At 38.0% G+C, this 26,949-nt stretch overlaps 1 protein-coding gene across 1 annotated transcript in view; it reads left to right on the top strand.

The window, feature by feature from the left end:
• LOC150077626 (aminopeptidase O-like) overlaps nucleotides 1-26,949 on the top strand; it is a 407,406-nt gene that overhangs the window by 57,409 nt on the left and 323,048 nt on the right. Inside the window, exon 4 of the mRNA XM_090385969.1 lies at nucleotides 7,068-7,137. Coding sequence (XP_090242095.1) covers nucleotides 7,068-7,137 — 70 coding nt within the window. The remainder of the gene's footprint in view (nucleotides 1-7,067; nucleotides 7,138-26,949) is intronic.

The following is a 26,949-nucleotide window of genomic DNA, read 5'->3' as shown; positions in this document are numbered from 1 at the left end:
CCAAAAATGTAGGAAGCCACCGCAATAAGCAGGGTCTCCATTTCTGTTATGATGTATACATGTGAAACGTATACATCAGGGGTGGCCAACAAGTCGATCGCGGCTTTAATTTCGGTCGATCACGATGAATTTTAAATATATATAAAAAAAGATCCCCAGGGGCTCGCATCTAGTTAGTATGGGCTTGGCACACACATATCATCATTCTCTTTCTTGGTGATTCCCTTCTACTTCTGACTCTTGTTTTCTCTCTCTCTCAGGGTAATTCAAAAAAGTTTTTCTTTTTTGCCTGTTGCAGCAGAAGTCTCAGGCTTCCTTGCACCATATAGCTAATAATAATACAATACAATACAATTTTATTTTTATCAAGAGAATTTGTTTACAATAAATGAACTTGTTAAGAAAAGTAAATTTCCTGACAAGCTGTAATTCTTCATTTACAATAGTTTTTACATACAATTTGTTATCTTACAGAAAAGACAATGATCTCACTACACATAGTACATTCCACACTGCAAACAGAGATAGTAATTTTCTGCATATCTATTCTAATGCTAATCTATTGTATCATTGTGTATCAAAAATGTTCTTATTAGGAATTTTAATTTGGAGATAGGATAACTTATCCTGAGCTTGAAATCAACACTTGCCAACATGCTGTTTATTTTATTCATTGTGTGCCTATTTCCAAATCTATTTAGTACCCTAGGGTGTGGCAAAACAATTGCTTTTGGGTTCCTTAAATTAAGTGAGGGATTCCTTTGTAGATTCGATTCTTCAAAAATAATGTTAAGATTTTTCAAGAATAGATTTAACTTCAGTTTTTGAACTGGATATAGTATTTTATATTTCAACAAGAATTGCTTTCTCTTATTCAGGTCATTCCAAGAGTTTGTCCCTATTAAAAGTTTCAAAATCCTGTTAATTAAGCTGTTTATTACTGTTATTTCTGTTATATTTGCTCTTGCCCATACATTTACTAAATAATTGAGTTATGAATCCACTAATGCATAATATAAGATTACTTTTGTTCTTAGATTTAATTTATTCTTAATGTAGTAAAAAAAGTACACATAGAATCTCATTTTCTTGTACAAATTTGTTATATGCATTGCCCAACTTAGACTGTAGTCAATCCATAACCCATGGTAACAGTGATTTGAAACTTCTTCCACAGTTAGACATTTGCAATTCTGGAAATTCTGATCATGTAGACATTCATGTTTATGTAATTTAATAGACGGATATATGTCCACGGTTTGATGAGGAGGTCTAATTACCAAGAATTTTGTTTTTTCAAAGCTGAGTGCTAATTTATTATCATGCAACCAATTTTGTAAATGTATTACATCCTGCTGTAAGTCTTTTGCCATTTTTGTCATGTTTTTCCTATTGTATATAAGATTATATTATCTGCATAGATTTTTATAAAGGATAGATTTTTATTACTTCGAATATGTCATTTATATAGATTTTGAACATGATTGGTCCTGCATGTGTACCCTGAGGTACTCCCCTCTTTACATTATATGATTTTCCCTTTGTATTTTCTACTTCAACTGTTATTTTTCTTTTGTTTAAATAAGATGCTAAGAGTTGATTGATTCTTCCCCTTATTCCATATTTCAGTAATTTCTGTTTCAATATTGGGATATCAATTAAGTCATATGCTTTGGTCAAATCTATAAATAAAATCATTATGAGGTTATTGTTGTTTAAATGTAAGTTAAAAGAGTCTACTAAATTCTCTAATAATGTCTGTGTGCTCTTGCCCTTCTGATATGAGAATAGTCAGTTATTTAACAGTCCATATTGATGTAAACATTTGCTTATATGAGAATATATATAATTTTCTATTATCTTATTTATAACTGACTGTATTGTTATTGGTCTATAATTGTAAAAGTCATCAGGCGGTCCCTTTTTATATATAGGAATTATCTTAAACAAAAGTAAGTTTGTAGGATAGCTTCCCAACCCTAACATCCATGCTATAAGCTCCACCAAGAGAACAGTGAACTGTTCTTTATTTCTCTTTACTTCGGTTACTGTAATACAGTCCAGTCCATAAGATTTCTTGTTCTTCAACTGTTCTATAATCTTAAGGATCTCAGTGTATTGTTGAGTTAAGACTACACAAGAGTTCACTATCTGAGGAAGGCTACCTTGTTGAGTAAAGGGATGTTGGCAATTGTGTATATTGTATCTGTTGAGATCTAATACAGCTTTGGCAAACCTATTTGCAGCCTCATATTGTTTGTTTGTACCAGAAAGCTTCTCTAATAGTGTTTTAATTTGATTTTCCCTTGATATTTTCTTCCTTGTACTTAGCAGGTTATTTATAATGTTCCATTTATCCTTTTGAGTTATCTGCTTATCCATAAAAAGTTGATTGTAATAAGTGTTTTTTTGTTTTCTTATTATACCTGTCAATTTATTTCTGAGTGTTTCATAATTTTGATAATGTTCTATCTTTGATGGACAATTTCTATACTGCCTGAAGTATTTGTCCCTTTGTACCATTAATTCTTCTATTTCGTTAGTCATCCAAGGTTTCTTAGGCTTAATCCTGCTACTCCTAGAATTTATGTTGCAAGCTGTGTGATTTACTTTATTCTCCTCATTAAATCTTGAATTGTTTATCATTTGTATTATCTTATTTGAAAAGACATTTACATCTGTTGTGTAAGATGCTTGCTCTTGTATTAACATGTTTTTTATGTTCTGTTTCAGTTTACCTGTTGATAAATAATTTTTCTTCGTAATTTTTGTTAATTTTATATCTACACATGGATGTTGTTTTGAATACTTATCTACTATTAGTATACATGTTCTGTGATCTGAAAGTTGATTTAATAATATGTAAGAATTAGTATACTTTAACTTTATATTTGTTATAAGGTGATCTAAGCAAGAGCTTACTGTTCTATCTCCCTCTATCCTTTGTTGCCTAGTTATTCCAAATAAGGTATATTCAAATCCATAATTCCTTAAGATTGCAGAGTATCTGAGTATCATATTATCAGTTTCATCGGTTAGTAAATTAATATTAAAATCTCCTACTAGTATGGTCTTATCAGTCTGTATGTCATCCCATTGCAAAATGATGTTATCTAATTCTATTAGGAAGTTGTTTATGGAATCTGATGGTAACTAAAAATATCTGGGAATTCATCATCCTTTTGGATGATGAATTCCCAGATATTTTTAGTTACCACTGTATCATCCACCACTGCATACGATTATTACAAATCTGTTGAACCATGTGACTACTCTTGTCGCCGCGCGGCCATTAGGCTTGTCTAGTGAAAATTCACGCAGTTCTTTGTGGAGAGCATAGTGTATGTGTCGAATTCTTATTTAGCTTACTTAATAACTGGACAGTACTTACACACATTAATTTGATTTAAAATGAATACTACGAAAAAGAGTAAAACATATCATTTTCATCAAGAGTGGGAACTAGAATACTTTTTTGTAATGATATAAGAAAAATGTTTGATTTGCAATGCTCCCGTGGCTATACCCAAAAAAGGAAATTTAGAAAGGCATTTCAACGCACTCCGTGGTAAATGCCATTCGGATTTTCTGCCTAATAGTGATCTTAGAAAAAATAAATTAAAAGAACTTAAATACAGATTATTCGCACAACGAAATTTCTTCGTAACACTTAATTTACAATCTAAAGCAGTAACTGTAGCATCATTTAAAGTGAGTCATCTTGAAAAAAATACAAACCATTTTCTGATGGTCAATTCATCAAAGATGCATTTTTAGAAATAACAGATTCTCTTGTTGAAAATTTTAAGAACAAAAATTAAAAGTGCTCTTCAAGATCTGCAATTATCTAGAAATACTGTGACATGACGCATTTAAACAAATGAGTAAAAATGTGAGCGAACAATTGCATGCTCATATTGCTATTGGTGTGTCCTTTTTTTTACAACTGGATGAATCTACAGACGTCAGTGATACAGTTCAATTGCTCATTTTATTCATATGGATTTTGTTAAAAGAAAGAACTAGAGGTCTTGATATATTTAACGCATTCAAAAATTTTATTGAAAAAATTAAATTTCCACTATTTAAGCTCGTATCAATAACAACAGATGGAGCTAAAACAATGATGGGGCATCTTAACGGATTCATCGCATTGTGCCAAAAGGATGATGAATTCCCAGATATTTTGAGTTACCACTGTATCATCCACCAACCAGCCAGCAAAAGATTAAATACTAAAAGTGTTATGGACAGCTTTCAAAATCGTGAATTCCATCAGAGGACAATCTCTTCAAAGGAGACTTTTCAAAATGCAACTCAATAAAAATGAAGCAGATCTGATATTACACACAGATGTGAGGTGGCTGAGTCGGAGTAAGTTTCTACAGAGATTTCGAAATTTTCTGAATGAAATTAAAAAAATTTGTTGATCAAAGGGGAGATGTTTATCAGCAGCTGCAAGATAGGGAGTGGTTTTGTGATCTGCCTTTTTTTTTTTTTTTTTTTTTTTTTGGCAGATTTTACCAGTAAATTAAGTAATCTGAATTTGGAATTACGAGAAAAAAAATAAAAATGTGGGTGGCACGATTAGTAGTATTTATGCATATAAATATCAGTTTTTGGCTGTGGCTAAGGATCTAAAAGAAAAAGAATTCAATAATTTTGCAAATATGCAAGATCATTTGCAAAAATATCCCGTTTTTGAATGTAATAGTGAGAAATAGGTTTCTGAAATTGAGAAAGTTGTGGATGATATTAAAACCAAATTCGGTGATTTTAAAATAATTGAAGATATTGTTCAATATATTTCTTATCCATTTAATGTCAGTGCCTCTGTAGCCAGGTGGGCAGGAGCAGCAGTGCATAGCACACGCTTCTTGACCGGGGTTCGAGCCCATGACCACCAAATATGGAGGATGCGGAAAGATCAGGGAATGACCACCGCATATCCCCGGAGCAATATGGCCCTAGTTGGTAATGCCCCTAAAAACCAAATAACAAGCAAACAAACAAACCATTTAATGTTGACTTAGATACGAAACAAATTGCAGAAAAAATCGCTGAGATTTTTCACATGGAGAAAATATTACTTGAAAATGGAATTATTGCATTGCGAAACGATATCTTCCTAAAAGCCAGCTCATCAGAAAAGGACTTTTGGAAATACATTTGCCAAGAAAAGTACCCAAATATAAAAAAAAAAAATGCAGTGAACTGCTAAATTCTTTTTTTGGTTCCACATATCTATGTGAATTGGCCTTTTCGTATTTGAAACAAACAAAGACGAAGAATCATTCTACTCTTACAGGCTTGCATACAGAAGATTCTTTGCGGTTGGCCTTATCGTAGTATATCCCCGATTTTGACAGCTTGGCAGATAACATGAAGACACAAACTTCACATAAATTAAAAATTGAAATACGTATGAATTTAAAATATGAATTCTGAATTGTATTAAATTTTAAAATTTATAAACAACATTTTTCAATGTGTTGATTAACTTTTTTTTAACCATGTGCAATGAAATTCTTGAGATGGTGGATTGCAGCACATTTTGAAGAAAAAAAAAAGTAGATCGCATCACAAATTAAGTTGGCCACCCGTGGTATACATCCTAGTTGACCTGACAGAGACAAAAAGGAAGGAATAAAATTCAACCATAAATAAAATAGAGTTAAAAAGCTAAAATAATGCCAATTAAACCTTGTTAAAGGAAAAATGAATGAAAGTTTGAATTCAAAAAGACAAAATACAGTATAAAATTTAAACAAAGTAACTGTAAATTATGGAATAAAGTCAGGTTAATGTAACTTATTGTGCTTCAACCAGAATCAGTGAAATTAGCTGTGTGTGGTGATTACAGAGCAATATTGGAGACCTAAAGATGAAAGCCGATAGATAAAAGCCCATTATATACAATATTCATGCCAAATCACCGATACAGAACTCTTTGAATATCAATTTGCAAATAACAAAATCTCTAGCTGAATTTAAAAATAAGGTAATGAATGTGACTAGGATTATTAAACTATTTATTGAAAATTTAATATTTAATAAACTTTATGATTTAATAAACTTTATAACGTTTCTGATGCGTTTGCACTATATTTATACATATTTAATAAACTTTATTAAAAATTAATTTAATATTTAATAAATCCCTGGAATTGCTGCTGTGAAAGGTATATCGTATATATCACTTTTGTATACAATAAAGATTATTTATAAATATGTTAATTTAGTCAAAAAAAAAAAAAAAACCTGCAAAAATTTCCAAAATCCTTATCCCTTTCTAACGGCTCAAAATTCTTCGTCTGCACAGTTTGTTTGTTCATTCATAATAAAGTACATGTGCAAAGTGTATAGAGGCACCATTATAAGGATGTTCCTTGAGGGCAGGTGAATTTGAATGCCTTCCTGATGTTGGAAAACTGGTCAGAGAACCTTCTGTAGGTAAAATGCAAGTGATTAGTGAAAAGTCATTAAAGGAGAGAAAATGTTGCACTATATTCAACTAGAATGAATATAGTGCAACACTTTACCTGAAGTGTGCTATTTCAGTACTAAAATGCCACAATTGTAAATGGAGTATAATTGCACTTAAGCCATGTATATACCATGATGAAATTTGTGAGGAAAGTAATTCCTACTGTTGCTAGGTGCTGCTGCTGTTTCTGCAAAACAACAAAACATCACAGTGCATTAGAAGGAAGGAAAAATGTGAATATAAGCATGCTTCTTGACAATTATTAAAGCTTTCTTTAGTTTTTTTTTCTAGAATTGTGAACTGAGTATATGTTTCTTATAAATGGAGATGTGAAAAACTTCATTTCCCATGGATAATTTTGTGTGAGCTAAATGAACTGCATGTTGTCAAACAGTTCCAGGAACTTATGGCAACATGAGGATTTGATAGCTGATCCATATTCCTTGCATCAGTTATCAGATTCTCCATGGGAGAGACAAAAGAAGTTCTTGAATTTGAAGTTTTTTATTTGTGCATAGAAATGTGTAATTTTTTATATGATTTTATATAATTTTTTTTCTAATTTTCGTTACTTGTTTAGTGAGAGTGGTGGAACTACAGTGTCTTCTAGAATATTTGCATCTAGATCTCTGTTATGTATAGCTGAAAAGGTAAAACAATTTTAGATATGTGATATGCAATTTAAAATGCTTCTAATGTTTTTTTTTTTTTAACCTTAACAAATTACACTATGTAATGATTTTATAAAAAAAGGTTCTTTTTATCTGCATTTCTTTGTGTGGTTTTACAAATTTTTTGTATGGTAATTGCAAATTTCAGTTTAAGCATAGCATAAATGATTTGGCTAAAGAATGAAAAAAACATAAATATGCAGTAATGCTGTATTACATTTATTAACAATGATTAGCTTGTGTACAGAATACAATATTAATCTTGATTACAAGTAAACAGCAGGCAAAAAAAATTCAATATTAAAAAGTAGAGCTCCTCCTCTGGTTGATTAAAAAAAAGTTTCCTTAAAACTGAAGGTCTTTGTCTTTTGTGTTCATCCTGAACTAAGGACCAATTATAGTCATTCAGCATAGATTCAACCAACCTTCCTCGACATTTCTTCTTCTTCCCTGACTGTAATCTCTCCCCCAAGCTCTTCATTAACATCATCCATATTTGGTCTGAGGAAATCCAGGTAAAAGTGCAAGTAATGGAGCTTTATTGATATTCTGCATAGCATTTTTCCATAATTTTCAATCGATTTGTCTACTAGTGTTTGTAATTTTCATTTTTTCATGTCACTCAAGAAAGCCATTCACTGCAAGGTGAAGAAATTCCCAGTATTTTTGCTCAGCATTTAAGCAGATACTGGTATCACAAGCATCTGCTTAAATTGCGGAACAATAAATATGTCACCTGTAACTTTTGCATAAAACAATTTTGGAAGCTTAGACTATATGGGCTTGAAGGTGTCAACAATAGCAACCACCTTCAAGGATCCAATGCTTTAACAGGTTGTTTGACTGGTTCCTTGATATGAATTGGTGGAAGAAAGATTTTATTCCCTGGAACTGAAGAATTGTTTACTACAGTGTGTGCACTAGGCTGCAACTCGATTCGGCAGACCATTCTCTTCAGTTACTGATCTTTTGTCCACTTTTAAATCCCAGAAAAAACCTCAGCATTTTAAAGTCTTCTTAGAAATCCTATCAATACTGGTCATGCAGCAGGTCTTCATTAAGTGGCATTGCAGCAATAGTATTATGAACAGTATTAGCAATATAGTGCAAGGAAGCGCTTTTGTTGCATTAGCCAAAAAACAAAGTAGGCAGAAAATGCAAATTATGCACTTTCCTCCTCGCATAGGTAACTATCCAGTTGACCCTTGACTTCAAACTGCCAGCCTCAGTACCTGCGGAGGCAAATTGGCTAGAAGAAAACTTCCAACAATCTTGTCTAAATCTCTTCCCTTGTAATTTGAATTTATAGCCCCTAGTTCTGGAATTTTTAATAGCAGTCAAAATTCTGCCTTCATTCATTTTACTAACCCCTCTCAGAGCCTTATAAACCTCAGTCAGGTTCCCTCTAAGATGCATGGTTGCTAAACTATGTAGGCGACATAATCAAAGTCAGTCCCTGTATAGTTGCTCTTTTGCTGCTTTCACCATGTGAGTAGCCTGTCTTTGGATCCTTTCAAGAAACTGTCTTTTTTTTTATTATTCAGTCATGTCTCCATACTTGAACACAGTATTCCAAATGCAGTCTTACAATTGCCTTATACAATGGGATTATGATCTCCCTATCTCTACAGGATATTGTTTGATACATCGACAGTACAAAATGGGTTTTTCTGGTCTCATGTTTACCCTGCTCAGAAAACTTCATATCTGTCCACATCATAACACCCAGCTCCCATTATTCCTCTACTGTTTTTAATTCATCCCCACCAAGTTTAAAAATTAACTTGGGGTTGCTATTCCCCAAGTGTAGGACCTTGCATTTTGCTACATTAAAACATAGCTACCACTTTTTCTGTCAATTATTGAAGCCTGTTCAAGTCATCTTGAAGGAGTACTCCTTGGCACTGATCATTAACTACTCTCCTAATCTTTATGTCATCTGCAAATTTTAGCATCATGTCCTCTATCCCTTCATTGATGTCATTTATAAAAGTGAGAAACAACAGTGGTCCAAGAACTGATCGTTGGGCGACCTGCACTTCTGATGAAACACCAATCTGAGGAATATCCATTAATCACAAGCTTCTGCCTTCTGCCCTGCAGCTACCCTAAGATCCATCTTAGAATCTTTCCAGTAATCGCACCATTTTTTTTTTTTTTTAAGATCCCAAACATGAGAGGTATTAGGACCTATAGTACTTAGTACCGTGCTTGGGTTGGAGGTTGAGAAGATGAAAGAAGATATTTGTTGACATTGGCCTTGAACTTCTGTAGACTTTAATTTTCAGGAAATGCGTATGATGGAAGGTTGTTCCAGAAAACGGCAGTTCAATGAATAAATGAGTAAGATGAAAAGTTGGTTCTGTGATTTTGAAGTTAGACAGTAAATGGACGTTGGCTGGTGGCGGCACGTGTTCGGACTGTTTTGAAAGAGAGAGTGGGAATTATAGAAGCCAATTCAGAAGAACAGTACATCTATGAGACAGCAATTCAGAAGAAACAGTACGTCTATGAGACAGTGAGTGGAGAGACTTTGTTAGAGATGAATCATTAATTAACCTAATTGCCCTCTTCTGAATGGAATCAAGAAGCCTGAGAGAGGTTTTGGAGGGCGACACCCCAGATGTGGGAACAATATTCCATGGTAGGGCGGATTTATACAGAGTAAGCAGCTGTTTGGAAGAAAAGTAATACCGAGAACGAAGGAGAAAACCAAGTTTTTTAGATGCAGAGGAAGCAATATTTGTAATGTGCTTGTGCCAAGAGAGAATAGAAGTCAGGGTAAGCCTTTTGACGGAAGACCACAGGAGGCATTGAATGGAGTGTGTTGGGAATGGTGGGAGGTGTTTTACCAAGATCATTAATACATGAGTTGGAAGAAAAATGGGATGCTAGCAAGTCAGCTTTATCCTTGGCTGAAGTGACAACAGAGCCATTTGGTTTGGACAGAGGTGGGAGCAGAGATGGGTGAAAGTTGCTGCCAAAAGCTTTGGCAAGAGACCAGAATGATTGGCTACCATTAGGGCAAGAAGCAAGTTTTCTACTCTTAGCCTGTTCAAAATCTAGTTTGGACTGATTAATAACTGCTATACAATTGTTGTGAGCTTTGGTGTAGGCAGAAAATGAAACTGAAGAATTAGAAACAAGCCAATTACGATATGCAACATTCTTCTCCTGAACGGCCTTAGCACATTTATTGGAAAACCAAGGTTTAGATATAAAGGACGAGATTTTAAAGTGGAGTGTGGGATAAATGATTCCATTTCTGCAAGATTAATTTCACTGACACAATCTGAGCAATCGTTGACATTAGAAGTTTTGAAACAGTAATCCGACCAAGCAAAAAAGAAAAGAAATCTCGCAGGTCATCCAATTTTGCATTCTTGTAATGCCAAACAACACGAGGTTGGGAATAACCATGAGATAAAAGCTCCATTGGAGAAGAGACAATCACCAAGTTGTGATCTGAAGTGCCTAAAGGACCTCTCACTTTGACCGTGTACTTAGAAGGGTTGTTTGTGAGAAAAAGATCAAGCGTGTTGGCTGTATGATTAGGATTGTCCAGTATTCTTGTAGGTAAACGAACAATCTGTGTAAGGTCATTAGTAATTGCAGAAGCCTCAACACTCGACCAGCTGGGTCAGTGTGGCTAGAAAACGGAAGCCAGCTGGAGTTGTGAACATTAAAATCACCAAGAAGAATTACCTCACTGTTAGGAAAGTTGGACTGGAGAAAGTCAAGTTGCAAAGAGAGGAAGTGGAGTTGGGAGAACGATAGAGACAACAGATGAATTTGACACAACGCGGTAGAGAGATTTTAAGCCAGAGAAGATCGACAAGAGAAGATTCCAAATTGCCAAGTCTCTGACAGGGAATATCGGAACGGACATATGCACAAGTACCACCTTTGAGGCAAAAGAAATCATACAGCAAATAATTTGACCAACTAAGATGAGCAGTAGTTGAATCAACCGATAACTGAGATTCTGTCAGAAAAAGTACATGGGGTTTGGCAGACTGCAAGTGGAAACGGACATCGTTGAGATTAGGATTGAGACCACGTATATTTGTGAAATCAAGTAGTAAGATTAGAATTGAGACCACATATATTTGTGAAATGAAGTAGGAAGTGTTTGGGAGGTTTAGATCTTTTCAAAGATAAGATTATTCTGTTAGTTTGACAATTCATGGTGTATTCAATAGTAAGAAAAAGTGGGTGGCACATGCTGTATAAAGTAATGAAATTTTTGGATATGGCATACACATGGTAAAAATATACCCAGATCCTTGACATAACGTGGCCTCGACAATGCCCCCTGCATACACACTATTCGGACTCCCTACAGTTACTATCTGGCAGAGTAGAGGTAGCAAGATTATACACTAGCTGATCTGGAAGCCTCCTAGAGAGTTACCAATAGGCTCAATCCAGTGTACTAACTAGCGGGGTGCCCCCGTAGCCAGGTGGGCAGGAGTGGCAGTGCGCATCACATGCTTCTTGATTAGACCGTGGTTCGAGCCTGTGACCACCAAATACGGAGGATGCGGGAAGGTCAGGGAATGACCACTACATATCCCCCGAGCAATATGGCCTTAGTTGCTAATGCTCCTAAAAACCAAATAACAAATAACAAGCTAACTAGCGGCCGTCCTGCGAACACCATTTTAGAGCTGTACCCTCGAAATGTAAGGAAGATTGTATCTCACCAAGATGTTCATCATAACCTCAAAAGTCATCAATCATGATGGAAGAGATGGGGAAGGATTGACCGGAACTTAGCTCAGGAGACTAAACATTTGTTCTACCACTTCAAGCCTCCAATAAGCAAAGTGGTGGTATTGCACCGGTTCATGAGAGTCATCTTCCACCTAGTACTGCCTGGTAACACAGAGGGAGCGGCATTCCTCCTTGTGGTGTGGGTGCCACACCTCGACCCCTGCTTACGTTGGTTCACACCTGGGTGGTCACCCACCATGTGCATAGAGGTTATACCTAGGATTACTAACAGTCCCACCATCGGGAAGGTGCAAGGTGAATTTGGTTGTCACAGACCGTCCGGACTTCGCAGAAATTGTGTTCACTTGACTTGAGTGTCACCTGAATATCAGTTCCATCAGCATTCCATCAGAATGTCTGTGACAACTTCAAGGACCTTTTGGCTGGTGCAGAATAAGCGTGAGGATTCCTTCCACAATATGGCCATTAGTAATACTAATATTTCCAGATAACTGAGATTCTGTCAGAAAAAGTACATGGGGTTCGGCAGACTGCAAGTGGATATGGACATCGTTGGGATTAGAATTGAGACTCCGTATATTTGTGAAATCAAGTAGTAAGATTAGAATTGAGACCACATATATTTGTGAAATGAAGTAGGAAGTGTTTGGGCGGATTAGACCTTTTTGCAGATAAGCTTGCTCTATTAGTTTGACAATTCATGGTGTATTCAATAGTAAGAAAAAGTGGGTGGGACATGCTGTATGAAGTAATGACATTTTTGGTTATGGCGTACACATGGTAAGAATATACCCAGATCCTTGACATAACGTAGCCTCGACAATGCTCCCCGCATACGCACTACTCGGACTCCCTCCAATCACTGTCTGTCAGAGTAGAGGTAGCAAGATTATACACTAGCTGATCCGGAAGCCTCCTAGAGATTTACCAATAGGTAACTCTCTAGCTAGCTAGCTAGTTAGTTAGTAAGTTAGTATACTGGTCCGGCCTGCGAACACCATTTTACAGCTGTACCCTCGAAATGTAAGGAATATTGGATCTCGCAACGATGTTCATCATAACCTTAAAAAACAAGTACAGGTCGCTGTTGAAAAAAAGCCGTGAATTATGGTTGAATTTGAAAGTTTCTGCAATTCTGCCCAGACATGATAGGAGGGAGTATATGATGAGAGCCCTGTCGATCAATTCGGCCCTGGAAAGATTGTGCAAGGCTCAAGGGGTAGAATTTTTTTCAGCCTGGTCTGTACTTGTTAACAGGAGAGACTGCTTCTACAGGGATGGGATACACTTAAAGAGAAAGGGTGCAAGGATGTTTGCTGATGCTATCGAGGCAGTGTTAGGTGGGTCGGAAAACTGCTAGACTGGGGGATACAAGGACTAATAGATTAACAGTAGCCACTGGCAGAGGTGAAAGTAATTCTTACACTGCTTCTATTGGAATGAGCAGCAGCCTGGAAAATAAGATGCAGGATATTTCAGAGACTGCTGGGAATCATTGGGGTACAAGTAAACACATGGGTTGTGTTAGGGTAGCTAAGAAAAAGAACAGGTGCATGTATACTTGCGTGTACACCAATGCTAGGAGTTTAGTAAATAAATTTGATGAATTTAAGGTATTGCTCAAAACATCAAAGGCAAATATTGTTGGGATTTCGAAGACGTGGTGTTACACAGATATAAGGAATGCAGAACTGGAATTTGGGGAGTACAATGTCTACAGAAAGGATAGGAAGGGAGGAAGGGTTATGCTATTAGTTAAGAAATATATGAAATCCAAGGAAGTGAAGCCAGTCGACATCGCTGGACAGTGGAGTGTCGAGTCAGTTTGGTGTGACATAAGCATTGGGAGATCAAAATTGAGAGTAGGGTGTGCTATAGGTCTAATGACTCTGATGAGTATAATAAGAAACTGTACAGGGAAATAGAGTGGGCCAGTAAATCAGAGAGTCTTATAAAGGGGGATTTTAATTTCCCAGATATTGACTGGAATTTGGGGGCTGGTCACCCACACACTAGCAAGGCTTTTGTGGATTTATTGGATGATGGTTTTCTACATCAGCATGTTCGGGAGGCAACTAGAGGGAGTAATACTCTTGATGCATTAAGAATCTGCAGATAAATGAGCCACTTGGTGGCATTGATCACAGTGTGCTGAAGTGGGATTTACTCAAAGAGGTAACTACCATTACGGGTAAAGGGAAGGGTTATTGCTTTCGTAAAGGCGACTACGGTGGACTGAGACAGTATTTAAATTCTATACAGTGGGACCAACTGATGATGTTACCAACAGCAAATTCAAAATGGGAAGCATTCAAAGAACTTATCTTGGAAGCTACTGGGCTTTACATACCAACTAAGAAATATTGTTCAAGGTTTAGGCCAAAAATGGATGTCACATGAACTAATGAGACATATGGCAGAGAAGAAAAATGCATGGGATACATACAAATTAACACGTGACACAGAGGCCTATGATAAATACAAGTTGATCTGTAACCAAATTACAAAGGAGGTTAGGCAGGCGAAGGCAGATTACGAGAAATCTTTGGAAAGGGATGCAAAGAAAAACAGCAAAGAATTCTTTACTTATGTAAACTCTAGAAGGAAGGGGATGAATCAGATTGGTCCACTTGATATCGATGGGTCAACTGTTGATGATCCTGCTCAGACAGCTCACAAACTAAATGAATATTTTGCATAGACATTCACACATGAGGAGTTATTCAGTGAGGGGAATGCCAGAGGTGTATTCAACTCTGGCAGTAAGCTAGAGAATCTTGTCATAACTGAGAGTAAAGTGGAGGAGAGATTGTTGAAGATAAACACAAGAAAGGCACCTGGGGTGGATGTGATCTATCCAGTTTTATTAAAGGAGGCAGCAAAGGAAGTAAGCAAACCTTTAGCCATAATTAAGAGAGCTTCCTTGGACTCAGAGGTACCATGGACTGGAGATGTGCAAATGAGACCCCAATTCACAAAGGAGGATCAAAGGCTGACACAAGTAATTATAGACCTGTGAGTTTAACTTCTGTTCCCAGAAAATTAATGGAGGCACTGGTTAAAGAAGCACTGCAGGATCATCTAGACAAGACTTCAGTTATAGCTCGGACACAGCATGGTTTTCTTAAGGGGAAGTCTTGCCTGACCAATTTGATTGGATACTATGGTGCAGTCACAAAAGAACTGGATGCAGGGAATAACTTTGATATTATATACTTGGATCTTAGAAAGGCTTTTGATACTGTTGCACATGGAAGACTGCTGCACAAATTGGAGCAGTGTGGCATTGGTTGCAAATTGTTGCTATGGATAAAGGGGTGGTTGAGGGGGAGAAGACAGAGAGTGGTAATCAATGAACACTGCTCATCGTGGACTAATGTTATTAGTGGAGTCCCTCAGGGTTCAGTATTGGGTCCATTATTGTTTTCTGTATTTATAAATGATATTGATGGTGGTATATCAAACTTAATGTCCAAGTTTGCAGACGATACGAAGGTTGGCAGGGTTGTCAAGAACACTACTGACACTATGCTGCTGCAACAGGATCTGGAAAGGTTGAGCAGATGGGCTGAGAGGTGGCAAATGAAGTTTAACTTTGACAAATGTAAAGTACTACATATGGGAAACAACAACCCCAGAGCAACATATAAACTCTGTGTTACTACACTGACAGTCGTAGAGAATGAAAGGGACCTGGGGGGTGGTTTTTTTTTTTTTTTATGAGAACCCCAAACACGAGAGGTATTATAACCTATAGTACTTAGTACCGTGCTTGGGTTGGAGGTTGAGAAGACGAAAGAAGATATTTGTTGATATTGGACTTGAACTTCTGTAGATTGTAATTTTCAGGAAATACGTATGAAGGAAGGTTGTTCCAGAAAATGGCAGTTGAATGAATAAATGAGGAAGATGAAAAGTTGGTTCTGTGGGTTTGAAGTTGGACAGTAAATGGATGTTGGCTGGTGGCGGCACGTGTTCGGACTGTTTTGAAAGAGAGAGCGGGAATTATAGAAGCCAATTCAGAAGAACAGTGCCCATGGAAGTATCTGTAGAAGAGGCATGCAGCAGAAACAGTGCGTCTATGAGAAAGCGAATGGAGAGACTCTGTTAGAGATGAATCATTAATTAACCTAACTGCCCTGTTCTGAATGGAATCAAGAAGCCTGAGAGAGGTTTTGGGGGCACCACCCCAGATGTGGGAACAATATTCCATGGCAGGGCGGATTTGCGATTTATACAGAGTGAGCAGCTGTTTGGGAGAAAAGTAACGCCGAGAGCGAAAGAGAAAACCAAGTTTTTAGATGCAGAGGAAGCAATATTTGTAATGTGCTTGTGCCAAGAGAGATTAGAAGTCAGGGTAATCCCCAAAAGAGATATATCATTTTGCCTAGAAATCGGAGTGTCACTAAAGGTAAGCATAGGAGCAGAAGAATCCTTTTTGCGAGATATAAGACAAGATTGAGTTTTAGAAGGGTTGAAATCAACTAAGTTGTCTTGCCCCACTGGAGAATTACCTGAAGATCGGCATTTAAGGAATTGGCAGCAGATTTTCGAGAACTTGAAGCTGATTGAGCTGGACAAGGTTTCTCAAAATGGAAAGTTGAATGCAGTGTGCTATCATCGGCAAAACTATGGATAGGATTTCCAGTCAATGGAAGAAGGTCATTGATATACAAGAGGAAAAGAGTGGGGGAAAGAACTGAACCCTGGGGGACACCGGCATCAGTGGAGAAGTTAGAAGACAGAGAGCCATCTACCATCACCCGCAGTGAGCGATCAGAGAGAAAACTGGATAACCAATTACTAAAAACAGTTGGCAAACCATAAGATGGAAGCTTGTTTAGAAGACCTTTATGCCAAACACGATCAAAAGCCTTTGAGATGTCAAGAGCAACTACTTGTGTTTCACCGAACCTTTCCATTGAATTAGTCCAAAATGGGTAACATAAGCCAGAATATCACCAGTGGATCGACACTGACGGAATCCATACTGGCGATCGTTGATCAGACGGAAGGTTTCTAGGTAGTTTAAGAGTTGGCGGTTAATTGATTTCTCCATTACTTTAGAAAGAGTAGAAGTAATTGCAATGGGACGATAATTGGATGGGAGGGATTTGTCACCCTTTTTAGGAACTGGCTGGATATGAGCAAATTTCCAAGCAGAAGGAAAAACACCTTTGGAATAAGAAAGTGAAAAAAGGCGGCAAAGAATAGGAGTAAGTTCAGGAGCACAGGTTTTGAGAACAAGTGGAGAAATACCATCAGGACCTGGAGCTTTCTTAGCATCAAGATTCATCAAAATCCTTCTGATATCCTTTTGACGGAAGACCACAGGAGGCATTGAATGGAGTGTGTTAGGAATGGTGGGAGGTGTTTTACCAAGATCATTAATACATGAGCTCGAAGAAAAATGGGATGCTATAGGTCAGCTTTATCCTTGGCTGAAGTGACAACAGTACCATCTAGTTTGGACAGAGGTGGGAGCAGAGATGGGCAAAAGTTGCGGCGAATAGCTTTGGCAAGAGACCAGAATGCTCGGCTACCATTAGGGCAAGAAGCAAGTTTCCTACTCTTAGCCTGTTCAAACTCAAGTTTGGACTGATTAATAACTGCTTTACAATTGTTGCGAGCTTTGGTGTAGGCAGAAAAATGAAACTGGAGAATTAGAAACAAGCCAATTACGATATGCAACGTTCTTCTCTTGGACAGCCTTAGCACATTTATTGGAAAACCAAGGTTTAGATAAAGGACGAGATTTTAAAGTGGAGTGTGGGATAAAGGATTCCATTCCTGCAAGAATAATTTCACTGACATGATCTGAGCAAACGTTGACATCAGAAGTTTTGAAACAGTAATCAGACCAAGGAAAAGAAGAAAAGAAGTCTCGCAGGTCATCCCATTTTGCATTCTTGTAATGCCAAACAATACGAGGTTGGGAATAGCCATGAGATAAAGGTTCCATTGGAGAAGAGACAATCACCAAGTTGTGATCTGAAGTGCCTAAAGGGCCTCTCACTTCAACCTTGTACTTAGAAGGGTTATTTGTGAGAAAAAGGTCAAGCGTATTGGCTGTATGATTAGGATTGTCCGGTATTCTTGTAGGTAAATGAACAATCTGTGCTAGGTCATTCGTAATTGCAAAAGCCTCAGCATCTCGACCTGCTGGGTCGGTGTGACTAGAAAACGGAAGCCAGCTGGAGTTGTGAACGTTAAAATCACCAAGGAAAATTACCTCACTGTTAGGAAAGTTGGACTGGAGAAAGTCAAGTTGCAAAGAGAGGAAGTCAAAGAGCTCCAAGTGATTAGTGGAGTTGGGAGAACGGTAGAGACAACAGATGAATTTTACACAATGAGGTAGAGAGATTTTAAGCCAGAGAAGATCATAGAGAGGAGATTCCAAATTGCCAAGTCTCTGACAGGGAATATCAGAACGGACATATGCACAAGTACCACCTTTGAGGCGAAAGGAATCATATAGCAAATAATTTGGACATCTGAGATGAGCAGTAGTTGAATCAACTGATAACTGAGATTCAGTCAGAAAAAGTACACGGGGTTTGGAAGACTGCAAGTGGAAATGGACATCGTTGAGATTAGAATTGAGACCACGTATATTTGTGAAATGAATTAGGAAGTCCTTGGGAGGTTTAGATCTTTTCGCAGATAAGCTTGCTCTATTATTTTGACAATTCATGGTGTATTCAATAGTAAGAAGAAGTGGGTGGGACATGCTGTATGAAGTAATGAAATTTTTGGATATGGCGTACATGTGGTAAGAATATACCCAGATCCTTGACATAACGTGGCCTCGACAATGCTCCCCGCATACACACTACTCGGACTCCCTCCAGTCACTATCTGGCAGAGTAGAGGTAGCAAGATTAAACACTAGCTGATCCGGAAGCTTCCTAGAGAGTTACCAATAGGTTCAGTCCGGTGTACTAACTAGCGGCCGGTCTGCGAACACCGTTTTAGATCTGTACCCTCGAAATGTAAGGAATATTGGATCTCGCCACGATATTCATCATAACCTCAAAAATCATCAATCATACTGCATGATGGAAGAGATAGGGAAGGGTTGGCCGGAACTTAGCTCTAGAGACTAAACATGGGTTCCACCACTTCAAGCCTCCAATAAGCAAAGTGGTGGTATTTCACCGGTTGATGAGAGTCATCTACCACCTAGTACTGCCTGGTAACATAGAGGGGCGGCGTTCCTCCATGTGGTGTGGGCGCCACACCTCGACCCCTGCTTACGTTGGTTCACACCTGGGTGGTCACCCACCATGTACTTGTGCATGAAGGTTATACCCAGGATTACTAACAGTCCCACCATCGTGAAGGTGCAAGCAGAGGATTTGGCTGTCATAGACCGTCCGGACTTCGCCGAAATTGGGTCCACTTTGACTTGAGTGTCACCCGAATATCAGTTCCATCAGCGTTTTAGACTCCCAGGTAGCAAGAACAGCTTGTCTGGCATATCTGAGAGAATGTCTGTGACAACCTCAAGGACCAAAGGTTGTGCAGGTAGATATGAAGTTCTCTGACAGTGCAGACGGGCTGCAAGAGTAGCTCATGGTGTATTTTCAATGATAAAGAGGAATTTTTCAAGCACGGATAAGGAGGTGATTATTCCCTTGTATAAGGCAATGGTCAGGCCACATCTAGAGTACTGTATACAGGCCTGGAGGCCTCATTTCATGAAGGATGTAGAGCTTCTGGAACGAGTACAGAGAAGGGCAACAAGATTAGTGAATGGAACAAAGGGGTGCTCTTTCGAAGAAAGGCTTAAGTTTTGCAAATTACAGTGTCTGGAGACTAGATTGTTGTTGTTATTTGGTTTTTAGGAGCATTAGCAACTAAGGCCATATTGCTCCGGTGCGGTGGTCATTCCCTGACCTTTCCGCATCTTCCGTATTTGGTGGTGACGGGCTCGAACCCCGGTCAAATCAAGAAGCGTGTGCTACGCACTGCTGCTCCTTCCCACCTGGCTACGGAGGCGCCTACTGGAGACTAGGCACTAGCGAGGTGATCTGATAGAGGTGTATAAAGCCATGAATGGTTTGAGCATGCTCAGTGCTGATGGGATTCTTTCTCTTGCTCAGAATAATCACTTGAGAGGGCATAAATTCAAATTGAGGAAAGACAGATGTAGGATAGACGTGCGGAAATTTCCCTTTAGCCAGCGGGTGGTTGTTTGGTGGAACAGACTTCCATCCCTTGTTGTGGAAGTTGACAGCCTAAATAAGTTTAAGGCCTTAGCTGGACAGGTATTTCGAACGAACAGAGGGGTGAAGTGGAAGTGGTTATTTTTCATTTATTTATTTTATTAATTTTTTTATTTTTTAATTTTAATTTTAATTTTTTTTTTTTGGCTGATGCTGCATAAGCTTGTTTTCTTGCATCAAATGCCTCTACTAATGCTAATGCTAAAAGTCATCAATCATACTGCATGATGGAAGAGATGGGGAAGGGTTGACCGGAACTTAGCTCTAGAGACTGAACAATGCACTGGTTGATGAGAGTCATCTACCGTCATGTTCCAGCGCATGGAAGACTACTGTACAAATTGCAGCAGTATATTGTTAAGGGCAAGTTGCTACAATAGATAACAGGGTGGTTGAGTGGGAGAAGACAGAGTGGTAATCAATGGATACTGATCTTCTTGGACTAATGTTATTAGTGGAGTTCCCCAACATTCAGTTGTTGGGTCCACTGTTATTTTGTATGTTAATCAATGATATCGATTAGGTATATCAGGCTTAATGTCGAAGTTTGCGGATGATAAAAGGTTGGCAGGTCTGTTAATTATAGTAATGGTAGTGTGCTACTGCAACAGGATCTAGAAAAGTTGGACAGATGGGCTGAGAAGTGGCAACTGAAGTTTATCATTGACAAATGCAAAGTATTGCATATGGGTAGAAGTAACCCAGAGGAATGTACCAACTGTGTGGCTACACAATTAAGGTGATAGAAAAGGAAAAAGATCTGGGAGTAATTGTGCGGTCAGATATGAAGTATTCTGAGCAGTGCAGATAGGCTTCCAGAGCAGGTCATGGGATATTGTCAAATGATATATAGGAATCTTGCTAATAGAGAAAAGGATGTGATTATCCCTTTGTATAAGGCAATGGTCAGACCATGGCTTGAGTACTGCATACAGGTCTGGACGCCTCATTTAGGGCAACAAGATTGGTGAGGGGAATGAAGGGGTAGTCTTACTAAGAAAGGCTTGAGTTCTGCAAATTGCAGCTTCTGGAGACTAGGCACCTGTGAGGTGATCTGATTGAGATGTATAAGGCCTTGCATGGGTTATGCAGGCTCAATTCTGATGGGATTCTTTCTCTTGCTCAGATTACAAACCTGAGTGTTCATAAATTCAAATTGAGGAAAGACAGTTATAGAATAGATGTGCGGAAATTTGCCTTTAGCCAGCGGGTTGTTGATTGCTGGAACAGACTTCCATCTGTCGTTGTGGAAGTTGATAGCTTAAATAAATTTAAGGAGGAACTGGACAAATGTTTATAGGGAACAGATGTGTGAAACTTTTTTTTTTGACTGATGCTATATAAGCTTGCTTTCTTGCATCATATGCCTCTATTAATGCTAATTCTAAACAGTGACCCCTGAGTTAAATGACTTGCTAAAATCCAAATAAAATATGTCAGAATTGTTCCCTGCATCCAACTCATGAGTAACTGTGTTAAAAAAACCTTACTATTTCCATATTTATTTTCTCAACTGCATATGACCATCATTTCAGAAGATTTAAGAACTACATCTTCTTTACCCTACAATCAATCGCTTACCATGCATGAACTTTACATGATCCACCTGGAACACTTTGTCAGAGGGTATCATGACTCATACAGAAATAGCCAATTGTGATTTCTGGGTGAATCATGATTTTATTATTTGCAGAACCTGCGGCCTGTATTCCAAAGTCGACCTAGTGGATAATCATAGCTCACCTGGCAAGTCTTTTCTTTGTCACCATTGTACGGAGTGTACCGATCTGAAGTTAAAATTTGGTGCATTGCTAGAAGTTGGATCACTGAAAAATACAGATGTTTGCCCTGAAGAATAATGTAACTGGGAGCTCATCAGTGACTCAAGATTCTAGTAACCTACCAAGTGAGGCACTCCCGATTCAGGCCCAGAGCAGAATAACCAAGTGCAAACTGCTCTGGTTAAGGACTTAGTTTTATTAGGAGACTCCATTGTCAGGTAAATGGTTAAATATATTTTTTAATAAGGGTAGGTGGTCTAGAACCAGGGTATGTCTGCCAGGAGCAACAATTAATGATGTCACCAACAGATTGTCAGATTTTAAGGGCGCCTAAAAAGAATATTATTATTCATGTGGGAACTGATATTAAGCACACACAATTTGACGATTTGCTAAACATTTTAGAACCATGCTGAAGAAATTCCACGAGTTAGATCAGAATATCTATGTGTCTGCAATTCTGCTCAGACACAATAGGAAGAATTACATGCTGAAAGCCTTGTGGATTAACTCAAGACTTGAAGGATTATGCAAAGCTTTTGGAAGAAAATTTTTATCAGCTTGGCCCACATATTTAGAAGGAATATGTTTTGTAGAGGTTATGTTATTTTTTTTGTTATTATTTTGGTTTTTAGGAGCATTAGCAACTAAGGCCATATTGCTCCGGGATATGCGGTGGTCATTCCCTGACCTTTCCGCATTTTCCGTATTTGGTGGTGACGGGTTCGAACCCCGGTCTAATCGAGAAGCGTGTACTACGCACTGCTGCTCCTTCCCACCTGGCTACGGAGGCGCGTTTTGTAGAGGTGGGATACATTTAAACAAAGGTGATGCATGGATTTTTTACCAGTATTATTGAGGATACCTTAAAGGTTCAGGGAAACTGTTAATTTGGCAGGACAAGGGTAATATAAATACATGTTTAGCTGATGATATTGATCAAGGTAATTCTTACGCATAACTCAAGGGTTCGTGTTTGTTAACACAACAGATCATATTAGGAAGATGTTCTGAGGGCAGAAACGTTTAAAATGAGAGGATAACCAATGACAGGGAAGCAAGCTTAAATAACTTCAAGGGTTGAAGGAATATAACTATACAGGGTAGTTAACTATACAAGAACACAGTCTTAATTGTTTATACAGTAATGTCAGAAGTGTCATCACTAAAATGAGCGACTTAGAACTGCTGGTTAAGATGAGTAAGACATTAGCATTAGCAAAGGCACATGATGCAAGAAAGCAAGCTAATATAGCATCAGCCAAACCCCTCCCCTTATTTCATCCATCCACTGGCTCTAAATGTTTCTCTAGTTTTTCCTTGAATCTATTTAAGCTATCAACTTCTACGACAGAACAGATGAAAGTTTGTTCCAGCAATTAACCACCCGCTGGCTAAAGGCAAATTTCCGCACATCTATTCTACATCTGTCCTTTCTTAATTTGAATTTATGCCCCCTTAGGTTCGTAATCTGAACAAGTGGAAGGATCCTATCAGAATTCAGTGTGCTGAACCCATTCAAGGCCTTATACACCTCAATCAGATTACCGCGCAGGTGCCTAGTCTCCAGCCACTGCAATTTGCAGAACTTAAGCCTCTCTTGGTAAGAGGATCCCTTCATTCCTCTCACCAATCTTGTTGCCCTTCTCTGTACACGTTCAAGCAAATCTACATCCTTCTAAAATGAGGCCTCCAGACCTGTACGCAGTACCCAAGGCGTGGCCTGACCATTGCCTTATACAGAGGGACAATCACCTCCTTTTCCCCCTAGCAAAATTCCTATATATCATTAACAAAACTCCATGACATGCCCTGGCAGCCTGACTGCATTGCTCAGAAAACTTCATATCTGACTGCACAATTACTCTCAGGTCTTTCATTTTCTACCACCTTAAGTGTAGTACCACACAGTTGGTAAGTTTCTCTGGGGTTACTTCTACCCATATGCAGTACTTTGCATTTGTCAAGGTTAAACTTCAGTTGCCACTTCTTAGCCCATCTGCCCAAATTATCTAGATCCTGTTGCAGTAGCACACTGCCATTGCTTTCATTAACAACCCTGCCAACCTCTGTATCATCTGCAAACTTCGACATTAAGCCTGATATACCTTCATCAATATCCTTGATAAATAGACAAAAAAGCAATAGTGGACCCAACACCGAACCCTGTGGGACTCCACTAATAACATTAGTCCACCTTCGTGGACTAATGTTATTAGTGCAACACCCATTGATTACCACCCTCTGTCTTCTCCCACTTACCATCCTTTTATCCGTTGTAGCAATTTACTGTTAATACCATTCTGCTCCAATTTGTACAATAGTCTTCCATGCGCAACGGTGTCAAAAGCTTTCCTGAAATCCAAATATATAATATCAAAATTATTTTTTGCATCCAGTTCCTTTGTAACCACATCATATCCTATCAAATTTGTCAGACAAGACTTTCCCTTAACAAACCCATGCTGTGTCTGAATTATTGCTGCAGTCTTGTCGAGATGATTCTGCAATGCATCTTTAACCAGTGACTCCATTATTTTCCCCGGAACAGAAGTAAAACTAACTGGTCTGTAATTACTCATGTCACCCTTCGATTCCCCCTTTGTGAATTGGTGATATATTTGCACATCTGCAGTCCGTGGAAACCTCCCCTGAGTCCAAGAATGCTCTCATAATTATTTTATTTATTTTTTTTTATGAAAACCCCAAACACGAAAGGTATCAAAACCTATAGTACTTAGTACCGTGTGCATGGGTTGAAGGAGAAATACCGGGGGGAACGGGATGATGGAAACTTTGCTGTAGAGACTAAACATGGGTTTCACCACTTAAAGCCTCCAATAAGCAAAGTGGTGGTATTTCACCGGTTGATGAAAGTCATCTACCAACCTAAATTATGGCTAAGGGTTTGCTTAGTTGCTTTGCCGCCTCCTTTAATATAACTGGATAGATCCCATCCACCCCAGGTGCTTTTCTTATGTTTAACTTCAACAATTTCTCCTCCACTTTGCTCTCAGTTATTACAAAATCATTAAGTATCCTGCTACAATTTGATAACCTTCTGCCATTTTCAACCTTAATAATTCTCATGTGGGAATGTAGATGCAAAATACTCATTCAGTTTGTTTGCTATCTGAGCAGGATCATGAACAGTTGAACCATCGATGTCAAGTGGACCAATCAGATTCATCCCCTACCTTTTAGAGTTTATATAAGTAAAGAAATCCTTGCTGTTTTACTTAGCATCTTTTGCCAACGATTTCTCCTAATCTGCCTTCGCCTGCCTAACCTCCTTTGTGACCTGATTACAGAGTAGCTTATATCTGCCATAGGCTTCTGAGTCGCTTGATAATTTATATAATTTATATGCATCCCATGCATTTTTCTTCTCTGTTACGAGTCTCATTAGTTCATTTGATAACCATTTAGTCCTAAACCTTGAACAGTATTTCTTAATAGGTATGAAACTTTTAGTAGCATCCACAATTAATTCCTTGAATGCTTCCCACTTAGAATTTACTGTTGATAACATCGTCAGTTGATCCCACTGTACAGAATTTAAAAACTTCCTAAGACCACTGTACTCACCTTTACGGAAGCAAAAACCCTTTCCTTTACCCCTGATGGTATTTAAATCTTTAAGTAAATCCCACATCAGTACACTGTGTTCACTGCCACCTAGTGGTTCCTTTATCTGCAAATTCTTAATACATGAGTGATCACTGCTGATAACCAGATCAAGAGTATTGCCCTCTCTCTCTCTGGTTGCCTCTCGAACATGCTGCTGCAGAAAACAGTCATCCAATAAATCCAAAAAAGTCTTATTAGTGTGTGAGTGATCAACCCACAAGTTCCAGTCAATATCTGGGAAGTTAAAATCCCCCATTATAAGACATTCTGATTTACTAGCCCACTCTATTTCTCTGTACAATTGTTCATTGTACTCATTCGAGCCATTAGGCCTATAACACTCCTACTCTTATTTTTGCTTTCGCAGTGCTTATGTCACACCAAACTGACATAACAGTGCACTGTTCATCTATATCAACTGGATGTACTTCTTTTGATTTTGTTTTTCTTAATTAACAGCATAACACCTCTCCCTTCCTATCCTGTCTATCCTTTCTGTAGACGTACTCCCAAAATTCCAGTTCTGCATTCCTTATATCTGTGACACCATGTCTCTGCTATCCCAACAATATCCGCCTTTGATGTCTTGACCAACACTTCAAATTCATCAATTTATTTACTATACTTCTAGCATTGGTATACGTGCTCCTATTCCTAGTTACCCTAACGCCTCCCATATACCCACCTATTTCACGATGACTGCCATCCGTCCCTGAAACCCCCAACACCCCTCGCTCCAGATCGCTATTTATTCTAATAGAAGTGTGCAAGAATCACCTTCACCTCTGCCTGTGGCTACTGTTAAACTATTAGTTTTTGTATCCCCCCACCTAACACTGCCTCAATAGCATCAGCAAATATTCTTGCACCCTTTCTATTTAAATGTATCCCAACCCTGTAGAAGCAGTCTCTCCTGTTAACAAGTACAGACCAGGCTGAAAAGAATTCTATCCCTTGAGCCTTGCACAATCTTTCCAGGGCCGAATTGATCGACAAGGCTCTCATCATCTCATCAAGGCTCTCTCATCGCACCTAAAATTGTAATATACAGAACATAATATATGTAAAATAATAAGAGGAGTTTACCTCAGTATAGTATGTAGAACACTTCTGAGGTAAACTCCTCTTATTATTTTACAAATATTAATATCAATGTAGAATGTATTGAGCATTACAGCTCTGATTCATACTATCTAGAACATTAACATAACAGCAATATTTTTGTTATGTGCTTTAATTTTTTTCTCCGGATTTTAACAAAAATTGGTATATAACACATTTCATATTTTTGTTGTGATTAATATCATAAAAATAGTATTAATTATAATTTTTACATTTAATAAATTGATAAAAAAATTCTCATTAAAAAAGCAGAATTTCTTGTGCACATTACTTAAATTGAGAGCTTTTCCTTT

This window comes from Mastigoproctus giganteus, chromosome 12 (genome assembly GCF_048544385.1).
Source record: "Mastigoproctus giganteus isolate SK-2022 chromosome 12, ASM4854438v1, whole genome shotgun sequence".
Classification (NCBI taxonomy): Eukaryota; Metazoa; Arthropoda; class Arachnida; order Uropygi; family Thelyphonidae; genus Mastigoproctus; species Mastigoproctus giganteus.
The sequence above is the reverse complement of the archived record's forward strand: the minus strand, read 5'-3'. Positions and strand labels throughout refer to the sequence as shown.